Below are 13,043 nucleotides of genomic sequence, written 5' to 3'. Positions count from 1 at the left end.
TGGGGAGGGCTAGGCGACTTGAGTTTACAGTATTTGGCTTTGGTCAGAGGCACGCCTGACATCCCCATTCTGCCTAAAGTCGAGATGCGCAGCGGGGCAAGAAAGGCGGAGCCGCTGTCAGAGGCTCGAGATGAGCAGCCGCTCCCCGTCCTCGGTGCCCGCGTCTCGGTCGCGTGCTGGGCTGGAGAGAGCGCTCGGTGCGCGAGCGGCACAACAGCTGGTTCGCGAGCTGCGGGCGCCGCAGAAGGAAAGAGAGCGGCAGGAGCGGTGGTGACGCAGCCTAATTGCGTCATTCTCCAGGCGCCGCTGGGGTCGGAGGCGGGCAGAGGAAGGTATGGGGTGCAGAGGGCGGTCTAGCAGGTCGGAGCTGCAGCCGCTATCAATGGGTGAGTCTGAGTGGGAAGGAGGAGGATGGGAGGGACGAAGAGAGTGCCTTGCATTAACGTCCTCAGCCCTACATCGTGCATATGGCGTAAGGGTCTCTGAGCATGTGTGGAGTGTATTTTCTCTCGCTTCTCAGTTAAGAACGATAGGGACATTTTAAACTGAAGAGAAGGGCATGATGGGTGGCTTGAGCCAGCTTCTCTTATTCTAGAAATTAAAATTTAGAAAGCAGAAAGAAGGGAGCAGACTTGTGGGGGCAAAAGTTGATCTGTTTAGGATGATATATGGTATCGACCAGCAGGAATGAATCAAGAAAGTAGCTATAAAATTTCAGATATCAGGATAAGGACATTCTATTTAATCTACCTCATATCTCCATCCCAGTAGTCAGATTTTGTCATATCTGCTCTCTCTCTCTCTCTTTTTTTTTTTGGCCACATATTGTCTGTGGGCTTTTGGACAGCAGAGCCTGCTCCAGCTTCTTCTTAATGTGTTAATAAATTACCTTTCAGGTTGGACAGAGATTGTAACCTATTCTGGGTGGGGCTAAGACTGGCAGAGTGGGGGAGCAGCCAGAGCAAGGAGGTCAGTTCTGTTAAAGAGGATATGTTTCAGCAGATATTTGAGCCCTCCTGAAAGGAACTAATCTGGGCCAATGGGCAGAAGAGTTGGTAGCATGTGAGTGAAGCTTAAGCGACAGAAGCAAGGTTGGAACAGAGATATGGGGAGTTTGGGGAAGGGGGGCAGATAAGCCTCAGTACAGGACAAGACAGGTTTTTGGCCCCTGTCAGGGGCCTCAAGCTCACCAATGCCAGCCTCCTTCTGCAGCTTGAGTTAGTGTCATGGGGGGGGGGGGCAGGGAATGAATATGTGAGTAAGAGAGAGTGAGACCTTGCAGGGCTTTGAACTAGTATTCAGTTACTTTGTATACTTTGAATTAGTATTGAATTATTAGTACTTTGAATTAGTATTTAAAACATGGACAGGTATTTCAAGCAGCCAGAATTGCTTTACAGCCTGGATCTGTGCCAGCAAGATGTTTTTCCACTCAACTAAGATCAAGGTCATTTCACTGTAAATCTAGGTATCATTAACATGAATTGGCTTTTGTTTTCTAGTTAAAGATGAGGTTTGATTCCTTGATGTCCTAATAGGTTTTAATGGAGAGTGATAGGGAGGACTGGATTGTCATATGAGTCTTGTTTTGGTAAATTTGGGGAATAGACAACATTGCCTGAGCTCAGAAGTTAAGGTCAGACCTGATTTATATTTCTATAGGAAAATACCAGGAGATCAGGAGATCCCTAGCTGTAGGCTAGACTGGGAAGTCAAGAAACATTTTGGAAGAATGCAGTGACAAACCACTTCTGTATGGTTGCCAAGATGACTGCACGGGCCTACAAGGAACTGAGCTTGACTTAGAGGAGACTTTGCCTTTTTTATGTTGGGACTTGTAAAATAGATGTTTCAAGGAGATATAAACAAAAGTGACATTGAGAAGACCAGCAGAGTTCTGCCTTTAATCTGTGTTCAGTGGTCATCCAGAATAACTTGTTGATGACAAGGGGTATGATGATAAGCTGACATACGTGTTAAATGAGAAGAAAATACACCTCCTTAAATGAGCCATCAAATGTGCATGCCCCAAGCAGGAACTGTGCCTGTTACTTACATGCTTTGGGCTCTTTTTACATTTATTACTACCCTGATTTTTTTACTCTTGTTTTATGAAATGTTAAATAAATATTTGGTCTTTATATACATAATCTGAAATACTTGTGTAAACTAGGTTTGGATTTATTTGTTTATTTTATGTAATTTAGTCTCCTTCCACTGGTCCTAGGGAGAGGCAAGGATACTGAAACCTTGGGCTTTGGTGAGTTTGTGGAGCATTGCCCACATGCTTTGAAGCCTGCTCTGCCACTCTAAGGCAAGTACATATTCAAATAAAAACTGAGATTCTCAAAATGCTTTCACTACTTAATCCAGTGCTTTCCAGATACCTGGGACTGCACCTCTTAAAATTCTCTGCCATTATGGCACTAGACCATGCTGGCTAGATATTTTATGTGAGCACAACTAGGGGCTCCTAGTTGGGAAAGTGTGCTCAGACCTTCTTATCTAGAAGCTCAGAATGACCACCTTCTTCTTTATGTGTGCTTTTCTCTGCTGCCCTGAAATATTCCCTAGCAATGGTGTGCATCAATAGGTGGGGGCTAGATAATGCTTGTTGGCAGGAATCTGCTGGGTTGGATGACACTGGAACAGAAATAGTATCAGTTTCCTCACATCCTTTTTCTAGAAACAGTTGTTTTGACCTTGATACACTTTGCTCCAACCATTCCAGAAGTGTTTTGTGCTTAGAATACTTTGGAAGGTTAAAAATAGCTGTTTCAAATGTAGAATAGAACAAAATTGAAGTGTTTTGCCCTCTGTTTACCTAGTGCCAACGTGTAGAAATTGCAAGGAAGCACATTTTGGTTAAGCATAGGGAGAAGCCTCTTAACTGTGTGAGTTATTTGAACGTAGAATAGAATTCTTTGAGCAGTGGTGGACTCTCTTTTTGATGAAAGTAGGGTGAGATTGGATGGCCATTTGTTTGGATTTTGTGGTTATGCACTGCATTTCAAATCCTGTATGAAGTACAGAGGCTAGATTTAACAACCTTCAAGTTCTCCTCCAACTTTGTAATACTATACCAAGCCATGGCTTTTGAAAGAGGAAATGTGTGTGGAACTTGAGATGGCAGGTTATATCACCTGAAGTTACCAAAAGATAACAGAAGATTAAATTATAGAAGTTTGCGTGCTTTTATATTTTCAGTGAACTTTCTTCTTTAGAAGGACAGCTCTACTCCCATGCAACACAGATTAAAAGAAGATAATTAGGTAAGAACACAGCTGGTGTTTTTCCCCATACACTTTATCTTCTACTTAGGATGGCATTCTGCCAAGACTGACATAAAATTGCTTACTGCACTCTTCCATCAGAGTGCAGTCCCAGAGCTTCCTATTATTTGTGCATAATATGCAACTGGCATTTTAGCTCCATTGCTTTCCAAAACAGGTTTTCCATTACTAACTAGATGTGGCCTGCTGGGAAGGTTTCTTGAGCTAGCCCATGGATAGAAAGTTTTGTAATGTTGATGACCTTTGTAAGATCCTGTTCTGATTCCGCAGCCTTTTAGCAACTTCAGAATCATTCATAGTTAACAGCTCGCTGCTTGGCCCTGAATGTATTCAAATAGCTTTGTCATTGTTTCTCTTCTTGCTGAGAGATGCTTCTCCTGATTTTCTCCAGGATTCTGGTATCACTTCTCCAATGGAGAAGATTTGAAGAAAAATGTTTCCAAAAGGAATCTAATCCCAGATCAGAAAAAGGAGTGGGGAAATTTGCCTCATTTGGCAAGTTAGCATTCAAGTTAGCATTCTTGGATGCCTGCTTTCTAGAATAAGCAGATTGCAGTGATACTAAAGCTGGTTGTACTTCCCAGTTCCATTTTACATAGAAGTTTGAAAGAGAACTCTATTGCTAAACTGAATTTGGTTTTAAAGTTGAAAAGACCCTGTATGCAAGAACTAAAGATAGGACTAATGCCATGTTTTTCTGTGATTTTGATATTTTTCCCTTCAAATGAATAATTTTCTTCAATGTTTTCATTGTTTGTAAAGCATAATAATATGGGATCAATCTGTATGTTAACTGCAAAAGAAGCACAAGCACAAAGATGGGGAACTTTGCTTTCCAGGCAGTTGCATTACAGTTTGTATAGTACCTTGTCACTGTTAATATTGGGTAAAGCAACCAAGGTGATGAGGGGTCTGGAAGGAAATATTTAGGAAGAATGGTTGAAAGCATTGGATACGTATAGCCTGAAGAATAAGAACTGGTAAGAGCTGTTCAACAAGGAACAGACCAACTCAGGAGGTGATGGACTCTCTTCACTAAAAGAGTTTAAACAGATGCTGGAAGGCCATCAGTCAGGGATGCTGTAATAGTAGGTGCCTGCAGTGGGCAAGGGATAGGACTGGGTGATCTGCAAGATCTCTTCCAGCCCCTACCTTTTTCAAAGCTAATGAAGGTTGAAATCCCGGCCGTCCCAATATTAGTTTAGTATGATTTTTTAAAAGAATAAAGAGCTAGATCTTTGCACTACACCTTTAGGCTTTAGGCCATACTGAATCATACATCCACACATTTAGGAGAGGGCTCTCTGCAAAATAATGTTCAATTGTGCAAGGCTTGAAGTTTTCTGTATTGTAGGACATTATATAAAGCATTTATTTATTTAAAACATTTGTGTAGCCATCAATCTTAAAACTAACTGTGGGTGGCTTACAGCCAATAAAACAATAAGTTCAATAATAAAACATAAATGCAATCATCCATCACCATGTGGTGATCAATGTACTGATGATACCTCACCCCATGCCGACAGATTATTGTATTCTGTATACTGATAATACCCAATGATACCTCTGCTCCTGGTGAATTGAGCAATGCTGTGGACATCTTGTCCACCTGGAAGCTGTGAGGGTCTGGATGGAAAACAACAGGCTTCAGTTGAACCCTGGCAAGACTGAGTAGCTCTGGGTGTTGGGTCCTGCCAGTTCTAGGTCTATACCATCTTTGGTGCTGGATGGGGTTGTATGGTCCCAGACAGACCTGGTGCGCAATCTGGGTCCTCCTGGACTCAACGACTCCTGCTTGAAGAGCAGGTGGCAGTCATGGTTAGGAGGGCCTTTGCACAGCTTTGTGTTGTGCACCAGTTATGCCTGTTCCTGGATCGGGGGGTTCTGCTCACAGTTACTCATGCCCTGGTCACCTCCCAATTGGTGTAATGCACTGTACATGGGCTGCCCTTGAAGAGTTTCTGGAAGCTTCAGCTGGTGCAAAATGCAGTGGCGTGGGCAGTTATGTATGCTTCTAGAACAGCACATGTTACACTTCTGCTCTGTGAGCTGCATTGGTTGCGAGTTTGCTTCCGGGTTCAATTCAAGGTGCTGTTTTTGACCTTTAAAGCCCTTCATAGCATTGAGGGACCATCTCTCCCTGATTGCATCTGCTCGTCTCATCAGATCTGGCAAGAGAGGCATGCTGCAGGTCCTGTCTCTCAGGGAACTACATTTGGCAGGCCCAAGGAGGGCCTGCTATGGCGCCTCCCTCTTCCCACTGAAGTGAGGTCAGCTCCATCCCTCCTTAATTTCCAGAAGTCCCTCAAGACCTGGCTGTATCATCAAGCCTGGGGGTCTCAGGGGACTGGTGAGATCTTGAGGTGGTTCGTTGCTGATCGAATCTTTTGTGTGTGCTTTTTTTTTGTTTTGTTAATATGACTGTGTTTGACATGTTTATTGTTTTATACTTTTTGTGCTGTACACTACTCAGAGTCACTTCTTGTGAGATGGGCGGCCATATAAATTTGATAAAATAAAATAAAATAAAAAGTGGTAAAACTAAAAAACAGAATAAACCTGGTGCCATACTCCACGTTCTCATCTCACCCTATTCCAGCACTTGGGGGAAGAGCCAGATCTTGAGTGTTCTCCGGAAGGATAAAAGGGGAGGGGCCTTTTGGATCTCAGGGGAGAAGGTGTTCCATAGAGCAGGGGCTGCAACGGAAAAGCATAATGCACTCTGCTATGCTTAAAGTACTGTGCATTGTTAAAAGTTTCTGGAATGTAAACTCAGATTTTACAACGTAAGAATTTGAGCTTGGGAAAAATATTAGTGATAAGAAATAGAAAGGTTTATGAACTCTGTGTAAGGATTAGAGAAAGTTCAGTGAAGCTACATCACCAATAGTATTCTACTCCACCTTTTTAGCCAAAATGTTGAGATATATATCTAAGGATTGTGGAAAGGGATGTGGTAATATTAGATCATATTGGCATGCTTGGTAGGATTCCGACAGTTTTGAAAATAAGTTTTTAGGGAGATAAATGAGATCTATTTACTCTCTTTCCTAGCAACACTAGAATTATGCATTTTATCATTGTTTGAAAGAGAAAATAGAAATGTTAAAAATAAAGACATAAGAATTTTGCTGTTGACAGCAAGAATATCTGCAGCCCAGAAAGAGAAAAAGACTAGTGTTCCAATTTTAGTATTCCAAACTACTGGAAATAGAATATTTAATGGAAAGAAAAAACTCATAGATACAATACATAAAATGCAGGGTATTATGTGTAACATCTCTTTTAATCTAACTTGGAAAGATTTTATTTGCTTGCTAATAATTCAGTAACAATTAAGAGACATCTGTCCGTAGTGATGTGGATTTTATGGGCTAAAAATGAGGGGACTTAAAGAGTGTGTTGCAAATCAGCCATTTGATTTCGTTACAGCATATTTTTGTATTCTTTTTTGCTTAATCTGTTTTTTTCTAATCTGTTAATTATTAATGGTTACTAATAGTTAATATTTTAAAGATTTACAATACTTCTACTAATTTTTTTAAAAAGTAATTTACTTTTTTTTACATTTTAGTAGCTTAGTAGCTCAATATTTTAGTATCCTTTATTGTAGCATTTTATATACTTAGCAACTTAACTTTAGATTTTCTTTAGCATTTAGCATTATAATTTATATTTTTTGTTAGTTTGATCTATAGGTAGCCCCCAGTTTAAGAATGAATTTCGTTCCCATGATCTGTCCTTAAATTGAATTTGTATGTAAGCTGGAACAGTATTCTGTATATAATACTGTATAAGTAGTATTGTGTAATTAACTTGAACCATTGTGTATTTAACTCAAATTTTGCTACAATAGGCTCCATTCTTAACTATGGGTCATCCTTAAACCAGGCATTCTTAACCCAGGGACTACCTATATATGCATAATCTGGTTAGAATTTTTTTTTTAATCTTCAAGCACTGTAGCTTTTCACAAAACAGTATGCCATTTCATAAAAATGTGAAAAACAAAACAGTGCTGAGTCCCAGGTGCATTTCCTGGATGAGTGAGTATATGATTTAGAGAGGCGTAAAATTAATTCTGAAGATTATACATCTAGTCCCTTATTTAGTGAGGTTAGCATGCATTACTGTATCTTACACAAATGTGATGATGCTTAAAAACTGGGTAAAATTATTGTTTATTTAAAGTCATGCAATAATCAAGTTAGCATAAATTTTGGGTGGAGGATTATATGAAATTTAGGTCCATATTAAGCTCTGTTCAAGTGTTTGCACAAATCAGGAACTAGAAACTGCTAGCTTCAACATCTGCATGTACAGATACTGCTTTATTTTAGTTCAAATGGAAATGGTGCATTGTTTCCATATACTGACCACAAGAACTGAGAAAACAAGGAAGCAAATTCTCTGCCTTCTAGTTATCATAAATATGCTATCTGTTGGCCAATAGAAATTAACATGTGTGAAGCATTTGAAAGAGACACTTCTTAATGTGTCTTAGGGCGACCAAAGCACTCCTCCAAGCATTAAAGCAGCAGCATCCTACAGAATGCTCAACACAATTGCTTTGAAATCTTTTCTTATTTGTGTCTACCATCATGTGTTTTACTTCACAGCTGCTGTACTACCAGAGTCTCAGCGGAAGTATCTGTGTATGCCCATGTGGACAGCTGGGGAAGGTCTTCAAAGCATCTTTGCCAAGCAAGCATGGAGCTGTTTTAATGCTTTGAGATAGGTGCATTGCAAAGTGTACCTTTTAATGATACTGATTTTATACCATTCGTGTTTAGCTTATATTCATTATTGCAATATTAGTTTATATTAAGAGTATTTTACAAAGTAAACATAAAAGACCACAATCATCTTTATGTTTATTGTGATTAGTTTGCTCCTAAGGAAATGTGCATAAAATAGAAAATCTGCTTGAACCATGTTTAGAGTTACATTAATGTTTGCTGTATATCATGATCATAATTGAGATATCAGTGATTTGCTAATTCTGTCTTATCCTCTATGATATTTATGATATCCCCTTATTGAGCCATTTCCAGCAAATCATAAGGGAAACTTAGAGAATTTCAAGTCATTCACAATTTGCATTTTGGTAGACTGAAATACTGTACATGTTCACTACAAAAGGTAATTGTATTTCATTTGGTGATGTGATCTGATGTAATCTTGCTTTGTTTTCATGCTTTGACAGTTGTAACATCTCTATTAAGAGTCCAGTTATAGATATTGGAATCTGGTTGCCAAGGCCCGAATTCCAATCACGTGACCGTGGGGATGTTGTGATGGCCACAACTTTGAGGACCAGTTGCAAGTCCCCCCTTGCCGAATGAGTGGCTGTAACCCAAGGACTACCTGCAACAAATTTTATTAAAAGACAAACGCTTTTATGAGCTACAGCTGTTTTCATCAGATGCAATGTGGTGACTAGACTGATGTACAATTTAAATTGGGATGTGATGGGGAGAAAGGAGGGGAGGACAGAGTGGTTATGCAGATGCAGGTTACAAGCAGATTACTAGTACCTTATTAAATTAACAATTGTAATGTATTAAAAAACGCATTGTGTTTGTTTTGATAACCTGGATATCTTTTGAAGTTGTGAGTTCAGCAATCTCTCTCTCCATCATACTGGTGAAGTTTCTTTTTTCCAAGATGGCTATTTTGAAGGTTGTAATGGAGTGTCCTTGAAGGCTGAAATGCCCTGATATGTTTTGAATCTGATGTCAGACATAGGTCCATACATTCTTTTGCCACACAGCTTGGCTTGTTTGTCTTACATAGAATCCAGAGGGGCACTGTTGACAGACGATGGCATAGGTCACATTACAGGAAGGGCATATAAAGGCTCCTCTAACCTTGTGTGTGAATTTGTTGGAGCTTGTGATGGTGATGTTGATGTAAATGTGGGGACAAAGTAGACATCTGCGCTTGTTTCAGGATCTGTTTCCCTTGTTAGCATCATTCTCCTGTTGTTTCTTGCTCTTTGTGAGAATTTACTTCGGGTTGGGTGGTTGTCTATGCAGATATAGCCCTACCATCCAATGCCTGAGAAAGTGCCGTATCGTTGTCAAATATGAATTATAGCTTATTAATAATGCATTTGAGTGGCTTGAGATGTGAGCTGTAGGTGACATACAGCAGAGTTCTGTTCTGTTTTTGTGGTCTGTCTTTTAATATGTCCTCCCTGGAAATTGATCTGGCTTTATTGCTTTGTCTATTGATATTGTTGAATGAATAGTTCAGTCTTCTGAATGCCTGGCTTAATTCCGTCAACTGAGCCCCTCTGCAGTCAGAATGAATGCCATTGTAGCGTAAAGCTTGGTTATAGATGATAGATTTGGTGGTGTGTTTTGAATGGACGTTAGAAGCATGCAGGTATGCATGGTGATCTGTAGGTTTCCTGTATAACATGGTGTCCATGTTAGTAGTTTTACTGGGATGTCAACGAAGTGGGCTTGCTCTGTTGATCAGTAGAGGCTGAGGTTGACGGTGAGATGGAAGTTGTTGAGATATGGTTGATTGTGATGAGATTTTTTTTTTTATGGGTCTAGATGACAAAATTGTAATCCGTTAATCTCAAGTAAAAGAGAGGTTTCAGGGATAAAAGCTGAGAAAGTGTTCTATGTAACTCATGAAGATGTTGGCATATTGTAGAACCGTACATGTGACCTGGCTGTGGCATTGATCTGCAGGTATTTGTTATTGCAAAAGTTACGGGTGAGTTCAAAGTTAGTATAAAGTTACACACATCTTCATGTACTCTTTCTTTAATGTGATATGTGTCATCATCTGCCAGCAATGCCCCTCTGGATTCTATGGACAGGCCAAATGTTGCACAAAGGAATTAATGGACAGAAGATTGATATCAGAACTCAAAAGAAGGGCAAAGTATTATCAGAGCATTTCAGTCTTTCAGGACAGCCTATTACAGATTTCAAAACAGACATCTTGGGAAAAAAGAATCTTCACAAGCACAACTGAGTAAGAGATTGCTGAATTTATGTACATGAAAAGGTTTCAAGCTACCTATGAAACAAACACAAATGATTTTTAACACGTACAATTTTTAATTAATAAGGTCCTTGTAAACTGTCTCATATGTAACCTGCATCTGCATAGCCACCCTCTTTGCTGTCTTCCCCTCCTTCCCCCCACCTCATCCCGATTTCAGTCTTACAACAGTCTAGCCACTCTACTGCACCTGAGGAAGCGAGCTATAGCTCACAAAAGCTTATGCCTTTTGATAAAAAATATTAGTCTCAAAAAGCACTATCAGACTCCTTCAGAAATTCCTATTTCTTTTTTTCTGCTTGAGGCCAAGGCAGCTACTCTCTGGGGTAATAAACACCTGCTGTTCATCTTACAGCCTAAGGAGAAGGTTTCTTAAGAATAGGACAGACGCTAGAAGCCTTGGGAGTGAAGCAATTGTTTCAGCTTTGGGCAACAGAAGCTCAAGTTCCTGATATTGTGCAACTTGCAGGAAGGATGGCTTTATTCTTGCATTAGGCAGTCTGTCAGAGCCACAGTGTGTAAATTCTGCAAGTGGATCAGGAAAGAAAAACAACTGTGGACCATAAATGTTCACCCCTTGAACAAAACCACTTTGTGGGGCATATTCTTTGAAGGCTAAGTTGTTTTCAAGGGAGCTACCTGAGCAGATTTGTTTGCTGACTGACAGTTTTGTGCAGTACTAACATTTCTCCATTATTTACCTAGCTTTAGGTAAGTACTTTTGTGTGAGACAATGTGTCTTCCTACGTGTGTGCTATATTCCCAGTAATAGAACAGGAGCCCATATCCAGGCTAGGTCTCCATCTGGGATCAGATGTATCTTCTGATTGTGCAGGTGTGGCCATCTAATCTTATCTTTTTATATGTTGTATCAGTGTTCCTGACCACCATCACCTATCATTCCTACTAATGTGTGGATTGAGTTTGTCTATAATTTTCCTGGCTCCCCACCTACCCACCAGTGCTTGCTGTACGTATTTTTTTTTTCAAAAGTATTGCATGTAGAGATTTTGAATCCTACCTTTGACATGGAAATTAGTTGTCATATATTCTGAAATACAGATATCTGTTGATGATGGGGAGAAAGAATCGGTCTCTGGCTTTTTACCCTGTAGAACAAAGATTAACAAACTTCAATTTTGCAGAGTCTCCTTTCTTTAAAGTCAGATCTGCAGAATCTGTGCATTATTAATTTGTATTCTGCCATTTCCAAAAGACTACACAAAACAGTTTACATAAAAAATAACAATCAAACAGTGATTAAGTGGATAAAATCATTATTTTAAAAATAATTGATTAAGATCAAAGGCAGTTTTCTGAGATGAGTGCAGGAGTAGATGGATTTGTTAGAGGATTTGTGTCATATGGCCTAAACACTGGTTTCACTCATCACACTAAGTTGTACAACATTAGTTATCACTGAGAATAGAAGATTCATTCTTTATTGTAAGCCTAAACCAAGCAAACCATGTTGTGGCCAGGTTTGTTATCACATAATATGGACCACTAAAACTCATATTTCATTAGATATGTATTATATATCTTATGATATTGTATATCACTGTATTTAACAATTGAAAAATTGCTTGTGCGTGTGTGTGTTTAACTTTGAAAAGTCCTTACCATGAAGGCTACACTGACTCAAATCCAGTCTCTATTAACTGGGGTTTTTTTTCCCTAATAATGTACCTTTTTCTGTACAAATGCCACTCTGGATAAAAGTTTAATATAGGTGTTTAAAATATTGCCTTTTTCTTTAATACCAATTATTGTGTTGTGTGTTTGTAGACTAGACATTATAAGAAAGGGACAGAGCTTGCTTTTAGTTTTCCAGAAATATACGGGATGGGTAAAAAACGACTAATTTGGTTGGGTTATCCCTAGTTTGGTTGCCTGTAAGATATGACAGTGAATAACAGACAATTTTCTGCAGTAAGAGAAGAGTTTCATAATGAGCATAATGATTTCATCCATCCTGCCTATAATCTAAGCACTCACCATTTGCACGATTCCACTATGTGCCAGAGACAGCAGTATAGATTTGGTTAGAACAGCATCAGGAGCAATGCCTCATTTCCAGCTAGTTCACCAAAAACTGCTTGTGCTTATAAGAATGGGTAGGGCTTAAGAGAGAGCAATTAAGGTATTAACATGTCCAATTCTTACGTTACCACAGCATGGGATTAGAGCTGCTGCTATCTGGCCTACTCCCATACAGCAATCTTTACTTGGAAGAACCCAATGGACTGTGTAAATGTTGCAGTTCCTTCCCTTGTGTAGTCTTGTGGTATCCATGTCTGGAACTAGACCGGAGCCTGCAGCAAACTCTGAGCCCTTCAGTGTGCATAAAATGAATGAAAACCTGGTTATTATCTTCATAGAGAAGGGAACCCACCAAAACTAACAAGTCCATCTCTGTTGCTCACCTCTTAATCACTGGAAGTATGTATCTGTAGTCCTGGAGTGATGCTATATGCATTTCTGTCTTGCCTGCAGGGTCCTTCATGGACTAGGCTAGGAAGCAAAGTCGATAGCCATCATGGGGCAAAGTGAATCGGAGCCACAAGAGGAACAAGAGGTATGGCCACCATGCTTTTCACTAATGGATAGCCAGTCGCTCATCTATTTCCTCCTGCTATTCCTCTCTTTCTTTCTTCCTTTTGCTCAGTATACTTACTCAAGTGGAGGACTCAATAGTATATGTGCCTTTCACCATTCCCT

The 13,043-nt window shown here is 39.8% G+C and overlaps 1 protein-coding gene across 16 annotated transcripts in view; it reads left to right on the top strand.

Moving 5' to 3' along the window:
* The first annotated feature begins 180 nt into the window (after positions 1-180).
* PNPLA6 (patatin like domain 6, lysophospholipase) overlaps positions 181-13,043 on the top strand; it is a 52,380-nt gene continuing 39,517 nt past the window's right edge. For 2 of the 16 annotated variants that reach the window (XM_025172023.2, XM_025172012.2), the window contains exons 1-4: positions 213-386; positions 7,916-8,034; positions 11,028-11,157; positions 12,819-12,900. In XM_025172023.2, coding sequence (XP_025027791.2) covers positions 12,862-12,900 — 39 coding nt within the window. In that variant the 5' untranslated portion in view covers positions 213-386; positions 7,916-8,034; positions 11,028-11,157; positions 12,819-12,861. Of the gene's footprint in view, positions 387-7,915; positions 8,035-10,423; positions 12,901-13,043 lie in introns of those variants that run through there. The other 14 variants (XM_088137602.1, XM_088137598.1, XM_088137603.1 and 11 more) reach the window with 11 other exon arrangements.

The sequence above is a fragment of the Python bivittatus genome, unplaced genomic scaffold (genome assembly GCF_059951505.1).
Source record: "Python bivittatus isolate LINGU-HERP-01145 unplaced genomic scaffold, Pbiv_v1 ctg000220_np1212, whole genome shotgun sequence".
Taxonomy (NCBI): Eukaryota; Metazoa; Chordata; class Lepidosauria; order Squamata; family Pythonidae; genus Python; species Python bivittatus.
Note: the sequence above shows the minus strand (reverse complement) of the source record. Positions and strands in the feature narration are given on the sequence as shown.